This window comes from Chanodichthys erythropterus, chromosome 3 (assembly GCF_024489055.1).
Source record: "Chanodichthys erythropterus isolate Z2021 chromosome 3, ASM2448905v1, whole genome shotgun sequence".
NCBI classification, from domain to species: Eukaryota; Metazoa; Chordata; class Actinopteri; order Cypriniformes; family Xenocyprididae; genus Chanodichthys; species Chanodichthys erythropterus.
Window position 1 is genome coordinate 21,659,409 of NC_090223.1, and position 11,419 is coordinate 21,670,827.

The following is an 11,419-nucleotide window of genomic DNA, read 5'->3' on the forward strand; positions in this document are numbered from 1 at the left end:
CATTCCTTTCATTTTTCTGTGCCTTTGTAGATCTCTACACTGCTATCAAAGGAGCCAGAGAGACTATAGTCGAGCAGATCTGCTATTGCTCAGGGCTATTCACTTCCAAAGGCACACCGATGATAGGAAAGATAGAGATGTATTTTTCTTCTGCATGTACTTCCTCTTCTTCCGTGCGCTTTCAAAAGCTCCCGTGCGTGGAACATTGTAGCCAATCACAGACTTATCTGATGAGCACGTGAACACAACAGCCAATCAGAGGTGTTTACGAATCTGCTCCACAGCACTCAAAGCGCCAGATTTTTAAAATAAAAGATTAAAGATTAAAGATTAAAAGATTTTTAAAATACCGACTTGGTATTGCGGTCGGTACTTTTGACAACACTAGTGTATACTAAATTTGATCTTTTAATATCACTGTTTAAAGGATTAGTTCACTTTCAAATAAACTTTTTCAAATAAATGTCATCCAAGATGTCCATGTCCTTCTTTCCTTAGTTGAAAAGAAATGAAGGTTTTTGATGAAAACATTCCAGGATTTTTCTCCTTATAGTGGACTTCAATGGAGCCCAAACGGTTGAAGGTCAAAATGACAGTTTCAGTGCAGCTTCAAAGGGTTTTAAACGATACCAGATGAGGAATAAGGGTCTTATCTAGTGAAACGATTGGTAATTTTCTAAAAAAAAATACAACTGTATATGCTTTATAAACACAAATGTTTTTTCCACTTTCCGTATTCTTCAAAAAGCTAATGTTATATGTCCTACGCCCTATTCAACTTATGGAACGAACGCGGCGCCAGTTTAGTTTTTTTTAGTAGAATAGGGAAGGCGTAGGACATACGGCGTAAGCTTTTTGAAGAATATGGAAAATGGAAGCACATGCAAGGCGATCATTTGTGTTTATAAAGCATATACAGTTGTATTTTTTCGAAAATGACTGATTGTTTCACTAGATAAGACCCGTATTCCTCGTCTTGTATCATTTAAAGCCCTTTGAAGCTGCACTGAAACTGTAATTTTGACCTTCAACCGTTTGGAGGACATTGAAGTCCTCTATAAGGAGAAAAATCCTGGAATGTTTCCATCAAAAACCTTCATTTCTTTTCGACTGAAGAAAAAAGGACATGAACATCTTGGATGACATGGGGGTGAGTAAATTATCAGGAAATTTTCATTCAAAAGTGAACTAATCCTTTAAGTACATTAAAGGCAATTTTTTTAATTATTTTTTTTGAGTACCATGTTTTACCATGACTAATATCGATCCAGCTTACTGCAGTGTGCAACAAGTGTCTTATAGCAGCTGCCGAGCGAACGCACAGCACTATAACAACTTTTAACGCACAAATGTTTTAATATGATAAACAGCGCTACATTACCCCATATACGCTTGACCAGAAGAAGGGGAAGCGCTCGCCTGTGGCATAATAAAATCTCCACTGCTCTTGAGACGTGTTGCACTCGTCTCTCATTAGCAATCGCTCAGCGGCCTCGTTCTGCACCAAAACCATGCTTCATACTACAGTAATGTGAATAAATCTTTAATAGACCTGTCAGATTCATTTCCACCGGCTGTAGACATCAATCTACGCCTTTGTTTTGAATAAGCGACCTCTAGTGGCGAAAAAATTACATATTGTGCCTTTAAAGGTCCTGTTTTTCGTGTTTTTTTGAAGCTTTGATTGTGTTTATAGTGTGCAATATAACATGTTTTCATGTTTTGCGTGTAAAAAAAACCACAGTATTTTTCACATAATTTTCTTATCTATGTACCGCTGTTTCCACTGTCATAAAAACGGGCTGATGACTTCCTTGTTCTATGAAGTCCCTCCTTCAGAAATACGTAACGAGTTCTGATTGTGCCAGCGGTTCCTGTGTTGTGATTCGACAGCAGCTTAGCCCTCCTTGCCCGCAAAGGTCACGCCTCTTACCATAACGTGTGCTGCACATAGTTTTACATGTGGATTATTGTGGTATTGTGCCGAATTAACACAAAAGACAATAATTCCCGAGAGACTGAACTCTTTAATCTCCACAAGCAGCGACAGAAAATGTACAACGTTATCACTCACTCAGAAGAGTACCTCATACGGAAAGCAGCCATATACATAAACATAGTCCCCTCTTGTGGCCATTATGTGCACTGCAGTCCAACATTAACTATTGCAGTAAGGATACCACAATTATAATTTTCGGGAACCGAGTTAAACATAAATTGTAAGCATTGATCTCTAAGTACAGCGTCCCTGGGAAGGCCAAACAAAGGTGATTGGACTGCGGGATGAAAATAACAGCGTTTCGCTCTACACACTCTACAAACGCAACTCTTGCTCTTCTCCGTGGGAGCGCAACAAGACCACGCCCCCTTTTGTGTGTATTCCTGTGGGCGGAGGATAGTCAAAAAACTGTTTTAGTGACGTCATTAAAGAAGGACGTAGAGGGATGTAGTCCAAACCGGCCGTTCGATGAAGGCGACTTCTGTTAAATAAAATATCTCGTTTGGCATTGAACTTTGAGCTTTAAAATTTTACAGATTTTACAGATAAAGTTTTAAACATGGGATCACGAAGAACGGGACCTTTAAGGCACTTTAAGTATTTTTCATGTTAATGTCCCGCTGTTTTTAGTGATTGCAGGTGCTGTAAATGGGTCACAAGTGCCCAAAACTTGCATTTTGTTCAAGAAGGTCTCCAGTTGCAGATCCCAGCTGAGCAGGGAGTCCTTTCTGTGTGGAGTTTGCATGTTCTCTCTATGTTTGCATGTTCTCTGTGTCCAAAAACATGCAGTTTAGGTGAATAGGATGTGCTAAATTAGCCATAGGTTTGAATGTGTGTGTCCACAGTAAATACCCAGAGTTAAATCAACATATGATCCCTCTCTAAATAGTGTTAAAGTAACACTGAAGCAGAGTTAAAGTTAATTAGATACTTAAGCAATTAACAAGGCTGTGACTGAAGTCAGTTGTAGTTCTTGAGTTTCTCTTTTCTTCAGTGATTCTGCTTGTTAACAGCAGGCGTTCATCACTAATGCACAATCAACACTTAATTAATTGTTTAATTTTCTCATTAACTTTAACTCTGCTTTAGTGCTATTTTAACACTATTTAGAGTGGGACCATATGTACTCTGAGCAGAGATGATTTAACTCTGGAGATTTTGCTGTATGTGTGAGCTCCAAGGCATATAATGGGGAGGGTTGGGGAAAGACCTGACAACCTACCCTGGAAAAATCATTGCCAAGAAAATTCATGGATAGTCTCTTGTGTATGGCAAGAGCTGGCCATAGAATCACCATAGAAGGTCTGGTCATAGAATTGTATACAAATAAAATGGTAATAGATGAAAAAGAGCAGCGTGAACATTCTTCAAAATTTCCCCTTCCCCTTGTGTTTAGAAAAAAACTATGACTAAATATGACAGATTTTTCATTGAAAATTTGTAAGTAAATGGTAAGTGAAGGATTGAAAGGGCCAGACCTTATATTTGCCCTCCAATTAAGTTGCATAACTGGCTGTTATGATGTTTCTTTAACATTCCCAGCTTCCATGCTTTGTGCTTCGCCTCGCTAAAGTGACTCACAGCAGTAGTTGAATGTGCTACATGAAAAAAAAAAATCAATGTGGCTTATCAAATAATCATATATGCATTCTGCAAGAGCACACTAGCTCTGTCTGTGAATGCATGTGCGTGCAAATTACTGGAAGAAAGCAGAAGGCAGCAGCAAAGAGAAGATTTACACGTGTGGGAGAGAGAATCTAAAAATGATAGCACAGAGATGGGATCCAGATCCAGCTGATTGGTATCCATAGTAACAACAGCGGAGGCAAGTGTCGTGAGTTGTTTGTGATGCACACCAACATTAGTTCACGCGCTCACACACAATAACAAACACAAAAACAATTCAGTCCATTATCTTTCCATCCTTCAAGAAACAAAGAATGAAAAAACTGGATGTTTAGAACTATATTTCTCACCAGTTTTTGGAGCATCACCATGCGACTCCACCATCACTCCACACACAACTTCACATATTCATGAAAGAGTATGTGGTGAGTAAGTAGCTAAACATTTAATATTTAATGACTGTTTTATGATTGAAATATTCAGGGACCAACAGTAATGTCCAGTAATGGAAACTACTGGTCATATTTATGAAATTTCGCTATTTTGAATTGAAAATGCTATTATTTGATCAATTTGAAATTATTAATGTAATTCATAATTGAATGTGATGACATACAGGACATACAAATGAGAGTGAATATAACTCACCTCCACAAATAGGAAACATGGTACAATGGAGCTACTGCTCTTCACAGCAGGCTTCTCTTCTGCTGCCATTGTAGATCCCTCTTCTTTCTGCTCTGTTCCTCCTCACGCTCTCCCACTTTAGTCTTTTCACATGAAAGAGAAAGAGAAAGAACAGGTCAGGAGCTAGAAAACTCAATTACAATAGCTTATTTTTCCTGGCACATCGGAAGCACATCTCTTGCTTGACTACATTAAAACATAACCCATAAACTAAATATTATATTTCAAACAGTTGATTGGTGATGAACATGAAGCAGGGCAACAACTGACTGCTGTATGGAGCCTATAAAATGCCCCTAAATTTATAGATATCAGGACAAAAATGCCCCTGTATGAGTTGTTGTCTCATATTTATATCATAGGATATAGTTAAGCAAACTCTTGTCTGTCTCAGAGCAACACACAGAGGTGTTTTGTTTCTGAATGAACCTGATGTTCTAGTGAACCGATGATACAACGGCCTATTTATAAAAAGAGCAAATGAATGAATGACACTTACTCACTTAGACATTTACTGCCACCTACTGGCAGTTTTATTTCCTTATTTAGAAGATCATTTCATTGAAAAAAAAAAAAAAGAATTTAATATTTTAGGGATAGTTCACCCTATGCCGTTTAAAATCTGCATGACCTGTATGTCTTTCTTTTGTGGAACATAAAAGAAGATATTTTGAAGAATGTTAGTAACCAAACTGTTTTGGTCTCTAAATAAATGCCAATTCAGACGCAACTTCTGAAAACGAAAAATCATGGCTGTTGCAGCCTTAAAGTTTATGTGTAATGAAGTCTATGTTGAATAATAAAAAAAATAAAACTTTCTAAAGCTACTTTTTGTAATGTCTATTTGATGCTTTTCTCATTTAACACAATAATGACTTTAAATTATCTTTTGGGGTAATTTCTTAGCCAAGTTTGATGTCCAATTAATTTGCGATTAATTAGATTAATTAATCAGCACCATAATGTGTGTGTGTATTTTTTATATATATATATATATATATATATATATATATATATATATATATATATATATATATATATATATATATATATACACACCAACCATTAAGGCTCATTTATGTTTTAAAATCATGGGCATTACATGAATTGTTAGTGGCTGATCTCCGAAACAAAGCATTCCCCAAACCTGCAATGAAAAATATTTATTATTTACATATTAAAACATGCTATTGTGCTTCATGATTATTTATTTATTGTATTTCCTGTTCTTGTAAATACTTTATAGAAAATTATTTTATTACCACTGACCCCCAAAAAAGGTTTTAAATATAAATGGTAAACTGAAATACTACAAGACTTGCTGTTTACAAACTAGATCTTTTTGGATCAATTAAGATATATGTCATATTAAGTGACTACTCATTACTTCACAGAGAGCTTATGACCTACAAGATTAACTATTGTGTTAAGAACAAATGGTGCAACAGTTTTTAGCAGGTTACAATCTAATTGGTAATTTTACTTTAGGATAAATTTACAAACAGCTGGTCTAAACCTACCAAGAGCTCTCTAGGACTGGACTTACATTCATCTGTGAACCACCGAGCAGCATTTTGTCAGTAGGTCTGTTCAACATCACAGCGTAAGCCTCTGAGTTCAGGACAGGGAAATGAATATCACATGAAGCCAAGCACTAAAGCCCAACGACAGAAAGCATCTAGTACATGCCTCCGCTTTTAGTGTGCCTTAAGCTCACAGCGGTGGAGCGGTCAACATTATACATCCGTCAGTGTGCGAGTCCTCAGATAATGTAAAAAAAAAAAAAGGAGCGGCAGATCCCAGGAATTTTTTTATTGTGGGGCAACACTGGCCCATGTGTCGTTTTAACATCTTTGAGGAAAAAGGAAGCTAAAATGCATGATCCATGAGAGTGACGTGCTCTAATATAAGACTCCAGGGGTAAATTCATCCAAATATAACTGTAAACAAGCAAAGTGGGCAACCAGGAAGAAGGTTTAAGAACAAAATTGGATCTCTCTTGCTCACTCACTGTTGATGGTGTTTTTAAATTACTTTTGTGCAGTATGGCTTTGTTAACATGTGCTTTGATAATTATGTAGATGAGTCGAGCTTTAAAAAATGATGTAGGTAAATTGTCTGGAAGAGCATATGGTCCACTCATGTTTAGTCTCAGACGGCACGCCTACAGACCAGCCACGCACCCATTACAGACCGTCTGTTGCGTTTTACACACAAAAATTGCAAGATCGTAATCAAAATTGTCGGCTAGTCAAGCTTACAACATGGTACCAATTTTATTCAATGAACATATAAAATTGGTTTATTTATAGGAATATACCTCCAGTATATATACATCCCTTTTAATATGACATGACGAAATAGGTTCAATTTAAACAATGTTTTAAAAAATGTAAAATGCCTATTTTTGTAGACTGAAGTACCATTATTTCCCCATGCATCATGATTGTGTTCCGATCAGATGGCACTAAATGAGCAGGTTTTGGTCAGAATAAACTGCAAAGTTGGCCAGACTTTGCTGATAGCCGAAAGTCTGGCTCTGTATGACTAACTCATGTGTATCATACAATATACAGAGCCAAGCTGACAAACAAACACAAGGGCAATGACTAAAATAATGAATTATCCTGAAAGAGCCACTTCAAAAGGAGGGCTTTTCTAGAGATGGAGGGTTGCCGGATTACCACAAATCGAGGCTAGGCTGCTACAGTATATCCTCAGAGGACACTTGAGCTTCAATTAGTACAGTCAAGCGGTTGTGGGTTCCCAGAGCAGACCAACTCCATTACAACGCAAAGCTTGCCCTGACTTTCCATTATGGTTCATGTATGAAAATTTGTCTGTACCAGCTTTCATATTACATTAGCGTTCAGAATGATTGTTATTAAAGGGGGGTGAAAAGTAAACCAAAACAGTCTCCTCAAGGTCTTTAGCTTTGCATCTAATCCTATAATAGAGCATTAGTTGTCTTCACCAATGCAAACTGGCATTTACAACGCACAAAAAACAAGACAGACATGGTTTGGTAAAACAAATGTTTGGTAAAATTACATGCAATATTTGAGTACATTTGACTAAAATAAATTAATGGCATAATAAAAATACCAGCTAAAATCAAATGAAACCACAACCAATCAAATCAATTCCTCATGGACAAATTCAAGTCCCACACTACAGTTTTTCTTGGTCGAGAAGCCGTTTCACTCAAATATACACTGATCAGGCATAACATTATGAGCACTGATGGGTGAATAACAATGATTGATTATCTCTTCATCACGGCAGCTGTTAGTGGGTGGCAGCAAGTGAACATTTTGTCCTCAAAGTTGATGTGTTAGAAGCAGAAAAATAGGCAAGTGTAAGGACTTGAGTGAGTTTGACAAGGGCCAAATTGTGATGGCTAGACGACTGGGTCAGAGCATCTCCAAAACTGCAGCTCTTGTGGAATGTTCCTGGTCAGAATACACAGTGCATCACAGTTGTTGCGTATGGGGCTGCACCGCCGAAAGCGCCAACAGTGAGCACGTGAGCATCAGAACTGGACCATGGAGCAATGGAAGAAGGTGACCTGGTTTAATGAATCACGTTTTCTTTTACATCACATGGATGGCCGGCTGCATGTGCATCACTTACCTGGGGAACACATGGCAATAGGATGCACTATGGGAAGAAGGCAAGCCGGCAGAGGCAGTGTGATGCTTTGGCAATGTTCTGCTGGGAAACCTTGGGTCCTGCCATCCATGTGGATGTTACTTTGACACGTACCACCTACATAAGCATTGTTGCAGACCATGTACACCCTTTCATGGAAACAGTATTCCCTGGTGGCTATGGCCTCTTTCAGCAGGATAATGTGCCTTGCCACAAAGCAAAAATGGTTCAGGAATGGTTTGAGGAGCACAACAATGAGTTTGAGGTGTTGACTTGGCCACCAAATTCCCCAGATCTCAATCCAATTGAGCATCTGTGGGATGTGCTGAACAAACAAGTCCGATCCATGGAGGCCCCACCTCGCAACTTAATGGAGTTAAATGGTTAACTTAGGTTCTGGAACGGGGCTACGCCTCAACCAATCACATGACTTCTCAAAACCTTCTTATATCGGGCCGCCCCCTTCAGTACTGTTTGTCTTGTTCTCTCAAACCCTCCCTTTCCCTCCCTCTCTCATCCATTCAACCATCCTTACCATACCGGTTCTCTTCCCTTCCAGGTTGTATCGGGGGGTCCTAATCACTTGGCCTACATCTAACTGAAATGATGCCCCCACTCTGAGTCTCCCGGCCACCAACACTAGATGCCCGGATCAACCTGATTACTCTTCATCCTCTCCCTATTCATTCCTAACCGATTAACATACCTTTCCCCTTCTTCTTCATCCACTCCCTATTCATCCCTAACTTTCTTCAATAAATAATTCTCCAACATTTATGGTTGTGGCATGGTCCTTGCTTGTGAACAGAACTTAAAGGGTTAGTTTACCCAAAAATGAAAATAATGTTATTAATGACTCACCCTCATGTTGTTCCAAACCCGTAAGACCTCCGTTCTTCTTCAGAACACAGTTTAAGATATTTTAGATTTAGTCCGAGAGCTTTCTGTCCCTCCATTGAAAGTGTTTGTACGGTAGACTGTCCATGTCCAGAAAGGTCATAAAAACATCATCAAAGTAGTCCATGTGACATCAGTGGGTCAGTTAGAAGTTGTTGAAGCTTCGAAAATACATTTTGGTCCAAAAATAACAAAACTATGACTTTATTCAGCATTGTATTTTCTTCCGGAATCCTTTCCATTGAACCGATTCCATTGAATCCTTTCATCTGTCGGCTTTGGTAATGCACTTTTACGTCGTTGTTTTTGTTGATTAGGACATCCGCGACATGCACACTTACACACCATTTTAGAAAATATAGCAATATCAAAATACAAACAATGTCCAAACTCAGACTGTAAACGAAGCTCGAGCGCATCGGATAACACGTCAGCAGCGCCTTACGCCAGAGTCGTGAACCACACTCCGGAGCAGAAGGGGGCGGTAATGCACCAATAAGCTGGATGCAAACCGCCGTAAAACAGGAAAGAAGAAGAAGAAGCGTGAACGCGAATTGACAACAGACCGGGAAGAGAATACAATGCTGAATAAAGTTGTAGTTTTTGTTATTTTTGGACCAAAATGTATTTTTGATGCTTCAAAATGTCGCGGATGTCCGCGGCGGTGTAAAAGTGCATTACCAATGCTGACAGATGAAAGGATTCAATGGAATAAATTCAATGGAATCAATTCAATGGAAAGGATTCCGGAAGAGAAGACTGACTGCTGAATGAAGTTGTAGTTTTTGGACCAAAATGTATTTTCGATGCTTCAAAATGTCGCAGATGTCCTAATCTCCAAAAACAACCACAGCGACGTAAAAGTGCATTACCAACGCCGACAGATGAAAATATTCAATGGAATCAATTCAATTGAAAGGATTCCGGAAGAGAATAAAATGCTGAATAAAGTCGTAGTTTTTGTTATTTTTGGACCAAAATGTATTTTCGATGCTTCAACAACTTCTAACTGACCCACTGATGTCACATGGACTACTTTGATGATGTTTTTATTACCTTTCTGGACATGGACAGTATACCGTACATACACTTTCAATGAAGGGACAGAAAGCTCTCGGACTAAATCTAAAATACCTTAAACTGTGTTCTGAAGATGAACGGAGGTTTTACGGGTTTGGAACGACATGAGGGTGAGTCATTAATGACATAATTTTCATTTTTGGGTGAACTAACCCTTTAAAGGATCTGCTGCTAACATCTTGGTGCCAGATACCAAAGCACACCTTCAGGGGTCTACTGGAGTCCATGCCTTGACGGGTCAGGGCTGTTTTGGCAGCAAAAGTTGGACAAACACAATATTAGGAAGGAGGTCATAATGTTATGCCTGATCGGTGTAACTCACAATAGGTTAGAAAAGACTTTAATCATGGTTGCAGAAAAAGTGAATCAAGAGTTTTGCAGAACAAGGTAAACTTGCCTGCAAGCTGCACGTGCTTTTTAGGTGGTTGCTAAGTGTTTGCTTACTAGCCCAAGTCAGAAGATCCCTCAAAAGAGTCTATAACAACATAAATCCCACCAAGGAAAATAAATCCTATTGCTTAGAAAAAAGTAATAGCACACCTCTCGTTATATGACAAATGAAGCAGGATGAATTATGGAGCAATGGAAACACTGATGCTTGGTAGTTCACCCAAAAATATCATACTTACCTTCATGCTGCTCTATATGCATATCATTCTTCTGCAGAACACAAAAGAAGATATTATGAAGGATGTTGGGGTCCAAACTAAATATGAACGACAGGAGGATGAGAAATGATGACAGAAGTATCATTTCTAGGTGAACTATCCCATCAATAAATAAATATCCCTTTATGCATCATGTACAAATGAAAATCAAAAGCATATACCAAGACTACACGACTTACTCTGTCTCTCCCTCTTCTCTGCGTTCCTTCATTTATCCAAACCAACAATAATAAAACACATGCTCAAGAGCGTAATCCTCTTGCTGGCGTGCTGTTGTAAGCACCTGGATTACACGGTGTAAGTCTATCGCTCTACTGTCAATCATCGATTTGCCACCGAAACACATGCACGTTTCAAATCACCTCATGCATCATCCGGCAGCATCGCAATTTCAAGCTATTAAAGGTGGGGGATGTATGCGAAGGCAATAAGAGCGTAAAACCCTAAAGGGATTTCGCCATACAGGGTAATTGGAGCTAGCGTTTGGGGAATACCACACCCCCATCCTGCTTCTTCATGTCCTTCTGATTTCCAGCGATATGGGGCAGGATACATAACTCATCCTTCCAGGGTGACTCACTCCAAAGCGGCCACACTCACCGTGAAATTACAGTCATGCACCGTACACAATGGAAGAACCCCTGACCAGAAGCATGCACAGTTAGATGGATAGCCACACTTACTTCACACCCTGCAGCCGTCGCGATGGATTCCTATGCAGTGGCCATAACGCGCGTTTGCCATGGAACTCCTGTGCAGCTTTCCTCTCCTCGTCCTTCCTTCTATCCTCCCACCCACACGGGATTGTTCT

The 11,419-nt window shown here is 39.1% G+C and overlaps 1 protein-coding gene across 2 annotated transcripts in view; it reads right to left on the minus strand.

Moving 5' to 3' along the window:
* plppr2a (phospholipid phosphatase related 2a) overlaps positions 1-4,394 on the minus strand; it is a 44,083-nt gene extending 39,689 nt beyond the window's left edge. For both annotated transcript variants that reach the window (XM_067381339.1, XM_067381341.1), the window contains exon 1: positions 4,274-4,394. In XM_067381339.1, the coding sequence (XP_067237440.1) occupies positions 4,274-4,342 (69 nt within the window). In that variant the 5' untranslated portion in view covers positions 4,343-4,394. The remainder of the gene's footprint in view (positions 1-4,273) is intronic.
* Positions 4,395-11,419: the final 7,025 nt, after the last annotated feature.